This window comes from Ctenocephalides felis, unplaced genomic scaffold (genome assembly GCF_003426905.1).
Source record: "Ctenocephalides felis isolate EL2017-DRISC unplaced genomic scaffold, ASM342690v1 CF-g0.4_SCAFFOLD_00845, whole genome shotgun sequence".
NCBI classification, from domain to species: domain Eukaryota; kingdom Metazoa; phylum Arthropoda; class Insecta; order Siphonaptera; family Pulicidae; genus Ctenocephalides; species Ctenocephalides felis.
The window spans coordinates 44,759,923-44,773,788 of NW_020536999.1; the positions used below are offsets into that span (position 1 = coordinate 44,759,923).

Genomic DNA, 13,866 nt, shown 5'->3' on the forward strand with positions numbered 1-13,866 from the left:
TTCCAATTTCTAAGAGCAAATAAATCATTATACCAAACACTATTCAGAATATAAGTAATTTTATTTCGTAAATGGCAATTATTAAAATAGTTTGTATGCAATTAAATATCAAAGTAACAGTTTTGGCTAATTCGGATTGCTATAATTTGATTTCACATATTTACAATTCACTGATATATTGTCACAATGCATTTTTGGAATGCGAAGAAAACATAACTATAAGATTTATACTCCTAATAATAAATTAATTCAATTTATCTGTACATATAAAAATAATCAAAATATAAATTACAGATTAAACAGTCAAATTTAATAAAATTAACAAAAAATGAAAAATCATTTTTATATATACAATTATTCACCTAATCTCATAAATATATAAATCTTATAAAAAATGGACAACACTTAGAAATATTTATTGTAACCAATAGATTTGGTTCCCAAAGAATAGTTATCTACATTAAGTAGAAAATGCGTTAGAGATAAATACTTTAAATGCTAATGTCTCATTCATACAAAATTTAATCAATAGATATTGATTATGTGTTCAGATGTTTTTATAACAATTTACTTTCGATCAAACAGTTTTATTAATCCAACATCATTTGTTGAGTCAACGAGAGCTTGTTGTTCTGGCTTTGGCACAATGAGTAAAGGGAGATTTGCAATTTTTACTTCCTTTCTGAATAACTCACTAATACTACGCCCAATTAACTATAAAACAGGAACAAACATGTAACATGGCTGTAAAATATAATTAAGTGTTTAATATTGCATCACCTACCTGACTAGTAATTTTCTTGAATAAGTCCTTTTTAGCTTTATCAATTTTGTTACCTTTCGTACTACCAGTTGAAATTTTTTCATCAAACTTTTGTAAATCTGCCATATTAACATTTGGAATTTGTTGCATTACTTCAATTATTAATGGAAACTTGGGTCTTAAAATTTCATACATTTGCACGCCTAAGGTCAATAATGATCCTTGATTGGCATCATGCTGTCCATGGAGCTGTAATCCTTGTAAAATAACATTCATTATATGACCTGCGATCTGTGTATTCAGTACTTGCTCAGATGCCAAAAATCTAACAATGGGTCCAGTTAACAATGTGGCTTTCATACTAGCATTACTATCATTCCATGCAATAGCACTAAGAACAGTGAGAACCAGTGGTGTTGAACAATGCTCATAGCGTAATAATTTGTTTCCTAAATCACTTATAACATCCGAAGCAATAGCAGATTGGGCTGCTCTGGTTAGGTTTGCCTGAGGCGTATCCATTGATGAATCATCTTGCTCCATAGAAGAAATGGTATCAGTAGAAATAATTGTACCACCAACCAAGGCAACTTTCAGTACATCTAAATATTCTCTAGTTAAATTACGATTAAGCATGTCTTCTAGCACTTCTTGGGTATCATTACTATCCTCATCTAACTTACCAGATTCATATAATGAAGAGATATATTGCCACCTATTATTCAAACGATTTAACATAAAAGGAGCAATATGAGCAAAAATTGGTAGCAGAACTGAATTATAAAATGCTGTAGGGCAGGAATAGATAAAAGGTCTAAGAAATACTCTGATAATAGGTCTCAGTCTATAATCAGGTATATGTTCTAAATTTGAAAATATGCTATTTATTAAAGCTTGTTCTAATCCTGGTAATTCATATAAATGCCGGCCTAATGAAGGACCTGCAGCACCCATCAAATGGTAACAGCCATCATGTACTAATGACAGAAACTGTTGCATTCGGTCCAAGGAACTATTATTTTTGTGTGTATTTGGATCCATGGGATCAATTATTATCGGTGATGCGGTGCCCAATAAATTAGCTTTATCATTTTCCAACATACTATGAGCAAGACGATAACCTTCAGGCAAAGCGGCCAATGCTTGTGGTATCCAAAGTTCATTTAAGATACGAAGTAATGATAAGATGTGAGGCAATAAGGGAATAATATGTGGAGTCCCTGGATTCCTACATATTGGATTTCCTGATTCTGTAAAGCCAACAACAAAGCCACCTCTTGAGGCCCTGTCAGGATCATCGGGCCAAGAACAGCGTTTTACAATAGCTAAAACTGTGTGTACACTACGCAATATATTGCCTCTCTGTTGCCCATACAAATCATTTGAGTTTGGTTCCACAGGAGGTTTGTTTAGGCCTATGTAGTCCATGAAATCAAAAGCTGATTTAAGTACAGGTGCAATAACATTCCATTGCGCAAGACCTAGACTCATTGTCTCATAAATAAATTTTGTCTGACGTTCATAATCACAGAAATGATTAGATATTAGCAAAAGAGATTCCTGCATAGTTATCAACTCAAGTTTACTAAGCTGGTCAGGATTTTGAGCAAGCCTTTGAACTGTGGTGTTTATCTGATCAAATACAGGCAGCAAAAGCAGAGGATATTTGTGGCCTATTTTGACCATTAATGAGGCCGCATGCCTTCTAACATTTTTCACTGCTCTGGATCTGGTCTCTGTTGTTTGGCCATGTTCATTAAAAACTAAAGCTGCAAAAATCTTGTCAAGAACTCTAGGAAGTAATGATACTCCAGTCATAGCTACACAATTTCCAGCAGTAATTTGGCATGATGACATACTGAGAAACACAAATAAGGCTGATATACAAGACAGAAGAGTTGATAATATTAATGGATCTGAAGTTTCAAAACTTAAACACAGTTCTAATAATGCTAATCCATTGGCTACAGGTGGTCTCTCATTTACCATCAAAATTCTGCTCAGTATACTGTCCAAAGCTTGAGCAAGGGCGTCCCATTCCATATAAACAGGATCAAGAATATTTCCATCTGTTCTGTGATTTTCAGTTACAGACTTCTGTAAACGAATCGTCAACCAGCGCTCTACATAACCATAAGTAACAGATGGAGCTATAAGAGTTATCTGTCGATAACTATCTAAGATATCTGACCTGCAGCGATTAAAAAATGATATAAATTCTTCTTCACTATCATAGTCCATACTAGCATATGTAGTTGCATCATTTGCACCTTTAATTGGTCGAGCAACTGGATACACCACCTAGAAGAAAATGTATAAAAAGGTAAAATACCAACTTTTTGTCATATAAAAATAAAATAAATAATTTTTTATCAGCATCAAGAAGAACAAAACATTAAAAAAAATTATATAATAAATTAATAAATAATAGGTATAATTAGTATAATAAATAAATAAGGATTAATTAATCAGAAAACACTAAAATGAAAAAGCAACTACAAATTTCTAGACTGCCTTATTTACCCTTATTAGTTTTGGTCCAACACATTCAACTAACTTCGGAATATAACTCATAAAAGTAGGTTCTTTAGAGATATGATCATGTTTCAATAATGCCAGCCACACATTATTGGCAAGCTGTGTTAAAGTCAAACTTGGATGACTTGTAAACCTCAGTAAAGCTTCTAAATAAGTTGAAAAATTAGCAGGTCTGATAATTGAACCATCTTCTTTGCCCCAAAGTGCACCTAATTGAGATCCTAGTCCACCTAACACCTGTGTTAATTTTTTTAAAAAGGCATAATGCTGCTCTTCTGTAGAATTACTCGTTGCAGCTTCAGCTGCTTGAAATATAAAACCCATTGCCTCTTCACTAAATAAAATTAGCAATGGCTTTCTTTCTTTAATCTATAAAATTAAAAAGAATTAAAACATGTTGCTGAAGCTTACAAACACATGATAATTGTACCTGTCCCTTGCGATTAACTATTTGTAATAAACATTCTGCAGCTGGCATTTGAAATTCAGGCACAATAAGTAATACACAAAGTATTTGTAAAAGTCTGCCATCACCAGCCATGATATGCTGAACAGACACCCATTCAACAAATCCTGTCAAAGTTAGTAAAACAACCTAAAAGATAACATGTTACAATTAATTCTATCAACCGATATTTAATTTGACAAGATTTAGCATAAATCATATTTTGCATAAACTCACTTGAACAACCCTCTTATGAGCATCCGCTCTTGGATTATTAGATTCCTTCAATTGTCTAAAAGTTGTAACATGATGATCTATTAATCTCAAAAAGAAATCAAAAATTTCAGACATATGACTTGTTAAAGCTTGATAAATATCCTTTCTTCTATGACTGGATTCTAAGGTCTGTAAAAACAAAAAATCATAAATCAAATCCATCATTGAATTCTGCCTTCATAATATTACCTGAAGCAATGCTACATCCTCTATCAGACGTAGAAACACAAGAAGAACAAGTTCAGTTTGAACTTCACCACGACTGCAAGCATCGGATAATTCAGCTAATAAGGTAGGCCATTGCTGTGGCCATTCTCGTTTAACCATTTCAACAATAATTCGTGACAATGCGTCTCTTATATGAGATTGTTCTGGAGAAGACCCCATTCCATTATGAAGCAATTTCATTGCACTGTCCTAAAATATTTATTATTTATATCTCATACTTGATATCAAGGATTTTAAGAAAATTTTGATAATACCTTAATGAAAATCTTCTCTTGATGTGAAATATTTAACCAACGATATTTAACTGTGTGCTCCATTAGTTGCAAACCAAAATGACAAACAATATCTGACTGAGAAGATCTAGCCAAATATAATCCAGCTTGAGCACAAAGTGGTGAACTTTCCTTGAATCTAAAATATTAACATAAACAACTGCTTTATGTACATTGCACAATAATGACAAATTTATAAATGATTTTCTTTACCTTTCACAAGCATTATAAGCTTCTAATCTATCATTTTGTGATACAGATGGATTCATTGTCAATTCTACAGCTCGAGCTAGTTCTGCTGCAAGGGCCTCCACTTCTTGAGATCCTTCCATTTTAAGAGGAGGTACTCAAGAATTCTAATATAGGTTATATAAAAAAAACTTAGTACACAATTTGTAGAGGTCGAAAACAAAAAAAGCGAAGTAGCACTTATATTGATATAAATTTTATTATTCAATTTATCAATTATTTAAGCATTAACTAAGCAAGATTAAGCGGTGTCAATTAATGAAAAACATCCACATGGATAACGATATGCTAACAAAGCACATCGGATAGGTTATTTACAATTTTATGTAAAAATATAATACTGTAAGCATACAAATAGAAAATACAACGATAATTTTCGATTTAAAGTACTCACAAAATTAAAATTGTCAGTTGGCCGACTTAAATTAAGAAAACATAGCATTCCGCATTTCTATACAGACGGCATTAAGTTGGCAGCGGTCAGTAATAAAACAAAACGACTTTTGTTAGTAAAAAATTTAATCCTCAAATAACAGGAATAATAGCCCCATATTTTATTTAATGAATTCAGATATTCTAAATTTAATCATTCATCAAATATAAAAAATATGTTCAAAATTTTAAAACAAATTTAAGTGCTACATTTTTTTAGTGTTGTCATATGAAATATCTTGAACTGAAACCTAAGAATGGTATATCTATGGCATAGATAATAAAAGAAGAGAATATGGAGTGAAGTCAAAACGAACTTTTGGTGTTCTGATTCCCACTTCACTCTTATTATTCACCTCGTACTTCACCATTATCTACTCGTATTTGTTTTTCGTAGGCTTGTTATGACATTCGAAATGTGTTATTGCGAAAAATAATGGCGAATATAAATACACGTTCTGAACCATAATTGATCAATTGTATATTTGTACAAATAATCTATAAAGTTTCTCAATTAATTGTTAACTGAAAGCTATATATTATATATATTTCTTATTTAACTAAGTGTTTACACATTACACATATTTTTAATTGAGCTTCATATTAAGAAGATGGATGAAACAGAAGAATACAAAAAATGTTACAAACTACAGCAAACATTAGTTGAGCTAGGAAATTTAATATGGGATAATTCTTGGAGTTGGACAGTGATCAAACAAGATGTTGGCAAGTTTCTTTATATAGATATACCTATTTGATTTAATTTAAGCAACAAAAGCCATGAAAATGTATATAAACTTTAGATTTTTCGTTATACATTGAAACATATTCATGAAATGTTTATTTGCAGCCAAATAATCGAAATAAGAAGGTTAACTATTTATTATATACATTTTGACACTGTATGTGTCAATACAAATAAAATAAATATAATAAAATAAAGGCATTGTTTCACGAAAAAATAAAATATTGAACTGAAAGTTAAATAATAACATTATATATATATATATATATATATATATATATATGTGTGTGTGTGTGTGTGTGTGTGTGTATACACACATTTAAAACTGTAAAAGTAATTTTAAAATATGTACCATTTTATTACCTAATGGCATACCATATCTGAATTATCTAGATTTTTCTGTGGAGAAGGATGGACTATTTGAAGTAGGAGTTTCTACATTTGTGAATATTACTGTGCTTTCTAACCGTTTAGAAAGACAGAATGTGGGTTATTGCTATTTATCACATATGGATAGAGGAACTGCATACAGTTTGGTGAGAAAAGTAAGTCGACTGAATGTGAAGGTATTACAATAATATTTGAATATCTCTTGAGCAATATCACATGTTGCAGATGTCTGTATTGAATGCTCTCAAGGAAACGATGTGTAGTTTTGGAGGTGTAATTTCTGATAAAGTTTTAATGGCTTTACAAACAAACAATTGCACAATTGGCCTTCCTAGTGATCATTCCACAAAGACTGAAACTCGAGAATCTCGCAATGAAAATAGAAATCCTCAAACAAAACCCTGTGAACCAACTAAGCCAAAATCACCTGGAAAAATTAATCGTTTTCCTTCAAAAACATTTAATGACAATCCATCAGCACAAAATAATATCTCGGGAAACTTCTCTTCTAGTAAGCCTATAAATCAAGTAAATTTACCTGGAATTGACAGAAGTAATCCAAATGTACGACTTCCTAATTCTAACAATGTGCAATTTGTTTCCAAAACACCAGTCAACACTAAACCAAGCCTAGTTGTGCATCCAAAAGTACCTCTCCAGCAAATGCCGAGTAATGTTATAGCTCCCATAACAAATGATGTAAGTAATGTAATTACCAACAACATTCAAGGAAACTCCTTTAATCCTAAACCTCTAATGAAAACAATATTCTTGAATCAGAACACCATAAGTTACAATAATTGTCATATTCAACAAGATAGTCAAATGTTTAATAACCAGGTACTAAGCTACCAAAGTCCCCATAAAAATAATTTCGTCAATAATGAATGGATAACTCCAACAATTTTTCATGACGGCTTTTGGACAGAAAATAAAGTTAAACTTTGGGCAAATCAAAATGATCTGATACATTTAACACCGACTGGTGATGGTTCGAAGTGCTAAATATTATAAATATTTAATATAAAATATGATATTAAATATTAATTTAATAACAATGTGAATATTATTTATGATATTTATGAGCAGTCGATCTCATTATTGATTTAGAATTGGGAAAGTATTTGTAAGTGGTATTTTCTTAAGATTATATTCTGAGTATATTTTTAAAGGCCTAGAATGCTAAATAAGATAATTTTTAGTTGTACTGACATAGAGAGAACAATGTAATAGCATTGTTACCATATAGGACTTTTGTATATTTTATATTTATGTAAATAAACCAAAATTAAATACATTAGAGAATTTTTAAAAATCCATGGCAGATATTTCTGTATACAGCCTAATGCAAAGTTTTGTGCTGTTTCAAATTTATCTGGAATATTTAATTGTACAATTCCGTAGTTTGTGCTTGAAGTGAAATCAATCATTTATAACACTTAAACTGGAATTTATAAAAATGTAGTATTCAAAATAAATGTTTTTACCATTGAAAGTGCCAGAAATTTTGAGATAGTACATAATATACATAATCCCTTTAATTGCATAATATGAAAATGTGATTTATTTAAAAAAAAAAAACTGTCAAATTATGTAAGGTAAGTTCATGTATTTGTATTCCTATTATTATTTTTAGTAATAGTATTTTTCATATTCAAATAATTCAATCACAGTCTTTCGTATACAGAATCCTAAACCATTATTGAATCAAGCCAAAACTAAAGTATCTGAAGATGAATTAAGAGAGGAACGTAAGCGGAAACAAAGGGAGCAACAGGAATTGTTCAGAAAACAAATGGAATCAAAAACGTTACTTACAGGTAGGTAATGTATAGTAATTGATGAATACTCTGAAGAATGTCCATTAATATGCAAATATTTAGCAGGAAATGCTTCAAGTGAAATTAGTACTCAAGAAATGATAGCAGCAGCAGATCATGCATTGAAGTATAGAACAGATGGTTCAAATGAAAGTAGAAAACGTAGTAATATATGTAGTGATGGAGATCAACCTAAGAAAAGAGTTTAAAAATGATATAAATGAAAATATTGATGATCAAAGCATGAAATATTTACCATAATTGAGATATATTCAATATTTCATATAAACACAAAATAGATTTATTTTTTTATATTTATTTATACCATAGCGTAATATGTTTTACATCAACACGCCAGTCAGGCTGCTTCGATTGCTATATTGTTACTTTCTTATAAAAAATTTGAAATCCATTGTAATGAAATATTTTAATAATTACATTGGCAGTGTATTCCTGGATTATCTCGAAACAGTAATTTTAAATTGAATTTTTACCAAAAGAAATCAATCCACACAAGAATTCGACACACTAAGGAAAATTAGAAGTACATTACAACCTGACTTTTCTTACCAGTAAAAAAAATACAATTAAGTAATTATGCTTGTTTATATATAACATAATACTAAATCAAAGTCATTACAATTATAAGTAATATATTTTGTACAAGTGGGCGTTTCAGTAGGACAAATTTTTCACAAGTTCCAATGGCCGAGATAAAATTTGAATGAGATTTTGAGAAATGGTTTCCAAGTAAATATTTGTAAACAAGAATAGCTGCCAACTTGTCTAATAAAAATTTTATTTCAAAAATAAATTCTGCAGAAGTCAATTTACTATTGTTATATGTATTCTAGAAGTTTATATATTTTATATTATCATTTTTCATAGTCTTTGGTTTTGTACCAATTTAAAAATGTTGTATTTAGTTTAAATATATGTAATATTATAGGAAGAGCTTTGTTCAAAACTGTCATTTAACAGTTGAAAAGTTTATTTATAAAACTTACCAACTACTTAATTCTATATTATTCACTAGCATCTATTTACTTTTTTTAATAAAAAAAAAACTCACTTTCACAATATGAATGACTTTTAAAAAAAAAATACGTCACCCAATTTTAAAAAATAAAAGTAATTTTATGACAATCTGTGAAAATCTAATAACTTCTAGAAATAAATATCGTAAAAAAGTATTTGAATGTTCAGAAACAAGTCATATTATAAATTTAAATTATCTATAACTTCGAATCGTGATAAGCAAATACATATACAAAATAAACTGCTGATCATTTTTCAATTAAAAACAATTGTAGAAAACGATACTAAATGCAAATCAAATCGGACAAAATCACATGTTTTGAATATACACTTATTAATATAAACTCTTAATTAATAAAAATGATATATACAGGTATTTTACTGTATTATTGCTATATGTTTTTTCTATCATATGGTTTCTTGCTTATATTATTTCAGTAATATTAGTAAAATATGACATGAGAATTTTTGCTCTTACAATCTAAGTATTACTTCGAAGTTTCTATTTGAAAATATATGCATGTATACTTCACGTATCATATAAATTCCTGTGCACTATTGTTTTTTTTTTCATTGAGAATCATTTAAATTTCAGATATGTTTGTGGGCCGAGAACTTATTTAATATACCACCACATAGTCAAAGGTCATCATTTGTCACTAGCGCACTATTTAGACCTACATGTCTCTGCGTACTTATTAGAAAGTGTAAAAAATATACAAAGAAATGTTCCTTATAATCAACAACTTACAATATATAGAATAATTAATAACCCTATCAAAACTTATCATTAAATCTACAGCACTTTCAAATTGTTTACCATGCTCATAAATAATACACAAGTGTTTAAAAGACTTGGCATGGTACAATTTAAGCCATAGATAAAAGGCACATTTCCACCGATTGACACACGGCTTACAATTCACTTCTTCCAAGTGTTTCAGTTTTTAGATCACAGTTCACAACCAGTCTGCTCATGTATTGTATTATGTGAACAAAAATATTATTGTTGCACTTGATTGATATATTATGGTGTTGTAGCATATACATAAGAGTAAATTATTAAGCACAAACATAACTGTCTAATTACGCTTATTTTCATTTGGCAATCTTCAAAGGTTCTCTATATTCTTGTCCATTCGATCGATACTTACAACTAAACTTAAATGTCTTCAGATGTACAACCATTCATACCATTCAGTCTTGCATGTGCTTATGGACATCTGTAATGTAAGCACGGGTTATTCGTTATACATGAACTTCTTCCTGTTCCTTTTCTCGCTGGCGAACAGCTACTGCGGTCTCAACTAGCAGGTAGAGACATTTAAATTTGTCCTTGTCCTCTTGGGTCTCAGGTGGTGTAGGCGGCGGACTTCCGGGCAGGGCTGGTGGTGGACCGCTAATCTAATAGGCGATGTTTATATATTATCAATGCTAATAAAATAGTACAACACAACTCGCAACATGATTAAGCTGATCAACATTACGCAGTAGTAAACGATTTCATTCGTGGAAAGCATTTTTTCTCTTCATTTAAAATAGTGGATAAAAATAAGGATACTAACCTGATGGTGTGCAGGCATGACCTGTACGCGTGCTCCAGCATGTGACGCGGCGGTTAACGGATGCGGTAGTTGCGGTAAATGGGCGAGATGCGGATGCGGTGCCGCCCAATATTCAGCACCTGGATGCGTTACAACGGATGCATGAGCGGATAGTGGGGCACTTTCATCGACTGGACTCCTGGAGAAATATCGTACAGAATTAAACGTCAACCGTGCTCAGCATGTAATTACACCTAAGTCTGTTTTTACACGGTCTTTTTGTACACGGTTTGAAAATTGAATATTTTTAATTTTTTTACACGATTTTATTCCATTTAGCACGATTTGAAATTTTATGTACTTAAATTTTTTATCAAATTTAATTTTTGCAAAATATGTTCATATCACAAAAAAGTATTTATAAAAGAAAAAAGTCTGAAACCATCGATAGTATCGATAGTTTGCAAACACGATCTTAAAGATTTAAGCGAATTCCCCTTTAGCGCGTACAAACAATTCTTAATGGTCAAAGCAAATGTGAATAGCACTAATTTAGGGGAATACACTAAAAATTCTTGTTTTTCGCTAATTTTAATAGGTTTTAGAGATTAGGAACAAATCACCCATTTTTGTATAAGATCAATGTCTTTTTTTACACGGCTTCTTCTGGAACCAATCTACCGTGTAAAAACAGACTTAGGTGTATATCGATATGTAATTATATAAAAGATATTGTACTTACGTTCTTTCATCGGAGTGACGAAAAACATCCTCTTTATCATCGATGTCATCTTGATGATGCGACGTATACCTAATGACGCTTTGCCACACGGACGGATCGTATTTGACTTCTTCTTCACTAGGCGAACTGCTCTCATCATATTCGGGCGCGCTGTCTTCCTCGCTTCGGTACAAGACGCCGTCATCGTAATCATGATCGCGTGACATTTGCGTAATGGAACCCCGCATACGTTTCGCCGTGCGATTTTGAGCGCCTTAAAAAAAAAAAAAAAACTATTTACTTCAAAAATAAAATAAGACAACCATAATAATAACAATAATATTAATGAAAAGCAACCCTTTTTTAAACAGTTTACGGCAATATTTAAATTTATCATTCATTATAATATTTTAATCATTAAGCTGATGTAATTCAAATCCTTACCTGTCACGGGAGTGGTAGCTGGTGGAGGTATGGTGATCATAAGATGGTGAGCTACATTTTGATCAGCGGCGACTGCACCAGGAGATGGCGGACCGCCTCCTGAAGACTGACTGCCGCCAGTCGCTTTTTTACCACGCCGAGATATAGTATAATGTAGTGGATCATGACCTTCTCGCCGAATCATTTCAGGAAGAATACGACGTCTTGCATTTATAAACCAATTGCATACCTAAGGGGCAATAGACAGAATATAATTAAGAACTTAGAAATATTTATAAATCACTTCTAATGACGGTTACAATTTTTTAAAAAAACAATTGCTGATGTAATAGTTGTGTATTTTAACGCTGTTGGTGTATTTTCATTTCATGACTTAATAAATGTAGTACTGACACTTACTTAGTATTCTTACTAATATTAATTGAAAATTCATAATTATATTTTGCTTGCTTAAACTTAAAATCACCGACAAGTTTAGATCGTATTTCTAACATCGTGTATAAAATTGACTGTACAAATTGTGAGGCCACTTATATTGGCGAAACTGGACAACATCTAAAAAAACGTCTTAGACAACGCTATAACAACTCCAAAAATAAAAATCAAAATTAAACAAAGATAACTGACTACATCCAAGTTTCAATAATATTTTCAATTTTGATGTTGCCACAATTTTATATCACGAGTCGAATACATCGCAGAGACGCTTTTCAGAATCATGTTTCATACACCTTTTTAAAAATAGCATAAACAAAAGATTGGATACTTCTTCACTGTGTGAGAATTACCAAGTAGTTTTAAACAATGTCTCGAACTTCATACTTTTAAAATAATTACCTATCCCGATCGACGTTTTAATTATATTAATTTTAATGTTAATTTTTCTTTTTCTTTTAATTTTTATCTCAATTCTACCAACTATGTCCACTCTCACAATTGTCATCTTTTTATATTTTACTATATGTACCCTCCTCGAGTTGTCAAACCTTAAATTCTCTGATCAGTTCGTGTGCTTTGTACCTAGCTTTTAACACGTGGTGCGCACATTGGTGTACATTTAGGCTTCACTCTTGCATCGGAATACAGAATAGGGGATGTACTTTACAATTTCATAAAAAACTCATTCTAAAATTTATATATTGTTCAATTTAAGTGACAAGAATTGGTTTTATTGTGCATTGTGAACATTTATAATTATGAAATAATTAGGATTATTACAATTACATGTAAGTTCATACCATATCACTTCTTATATATCAGTTTTAATTAATAATTTCTATCTGTGCCTTCAAACTAGAGTCCACTGAAGAAGACACAAAACAATGTGTCGAAACGTATGGAAAAAATAAAAATGTTTTAAAGTCATACAAGTTTTTAATTGATGTATTGCCCTGAAGACTGAATCTCACATATCTCAACATCAAAATTATAAAAAAAAATTAATATATATATATATATATATATATATATATATATGACGCTTCTGAGTAATATTAGATGTTTTTATTAGATGCAAAACTATTATACGACAAAATTGAGATAAAACTAATCTATAGTACAAAATTTTAAATTTTCCATTACTTGTAAAACCGTTAGATTGGCCTCCTGCGACAGTGTCAATTTCTCAGCATCACTGGGGTAAGCATTATAACGATGTTCATACAACCATCGCTTCAAAATCTTGACTGAATGCTTTGGCAAGTTGCCGCGCCTCTTCCTAACGGCATGCGAACCACCGCTTCCGCCACCCATACCGCTTCCACTCAAACCGACGGAAGCATGTCCTCCAGCGTGTCCGCCATGGGATAGGCCAAGACCACCATCACCACCCAGATCATCATCGTCCTTATCCACGCCACCATGGCGACCAACGGATTCTGGGTCGTGGTCCACATCTGAACCCGAATCATCAGTACTACTAGTAGACGGGAATCGATCCCGCGCTGAAAAAAAAAGATTTG

General features: G+C 31.3%; 3 protein-coding genes across 6 annotated transcripts in view; 1 reads left to right on the forward strand and 2 right to left on the reverse strand.

Moving 5' to 3' along the window:
* Positions 1-400: 400 nt before the first annotated feature.
* LOC113363232 (exportin-5-like) lies at positions 401-5,376 on the reverse strand. The gene is made up of 9 exons (XM_026605719.1): positions 5,166-5,376; positions 4,736-4,878; positions 4,505-4,661; positions 4,212-4,439; positions 3,984-4,151; positions 3,732-3,896; positions 3,287-3,670; positions 785-3,064; positions 401-714 (listed from the first exon to the last, which is right to left on the reverse strand). The coding sequence occupies exons 2-9, from the start codon at positions 4,852-4,854 to the stop codon at positions 568-570; spliced, it is 3,648 nt and encodes a 1,215-aa protein (XP_026461504.1). The 5' UTR covers positions 4,855-4,878; positions 5,166-5,376; the 3' UTR covers positions 401-567.
* Positions 5,377-5,629: 253 nt separating this feature from the next.
* On the forward strand, positions 5,630-9,070 carry LOC113363189 (putative uncharacterized protein DDB_G0282133). 4 transcript variants are annotated; one of them, XM_026605671.1, is made up of 5 exons: positions 5,630-5,929; positions 6,342-6,493; positions 6,564-7,037; positions 8,026-8,158; positions 8,222-9,070. In XM_026605671.1, the coding sequence occupies exons 1-5, from the start codon at positions 5,815-5,817 to the stop codon at positions 8,365-8,367; spliced, it is 1,020 nt and encodes a 339-aa protein (XP_026461456.1). In that variant the 5' UTR covers positions 5,630-5,814; the 3' UTR covers positions 8,368-9,070. The 4 variants fall into 4 exon arrangements, with proteins under 4 accessions (XP_026461456.1, XP_026461458.1, XP_026461459.1 ...); XM_026605673.1 differs by having other exon boundaries at positions 8,225-9,070; XM_026605674.1 differs by lacking the exons at positions 8,026-8,158; positions 8,222-9,070 and adding an exon at positions 7,119-7,543.
* Positions 9,071-9,796: 726 nt separating this feature from the next.
* LOC113375763 overlaps positions 9,797-13,866 on the reverse strand; it is a 100,263-nt gene continuing 96,193 nt past the window's right edge. The window contains exons 2-6 of the mRNA XM_026615711.1: positions 13,487-13,848; positions 11,906-12,134; positions 11,483-11,735; positions 10,762-10,939; positions 9,797-10,600 (exon numbers count right to left, since the gene is read on the reverse strand). Coding sequence (XP_026471496.1) covers positions 10,445-10,600; positions 10,762-10,939; positions 11,483-11,735; positions 11,906-12,134; positions 13,487-13,848 — 1,178 coding nt within the window. The 3' untranslated portion in view covers positions 9,797-10,444. The remainder of the gene's footprint in view (positions 10,601-10,761; positions 10,940-11,482; positions 11,736-11,905; positions 12,135-13,486; positions 13,849-13,866) is intronic.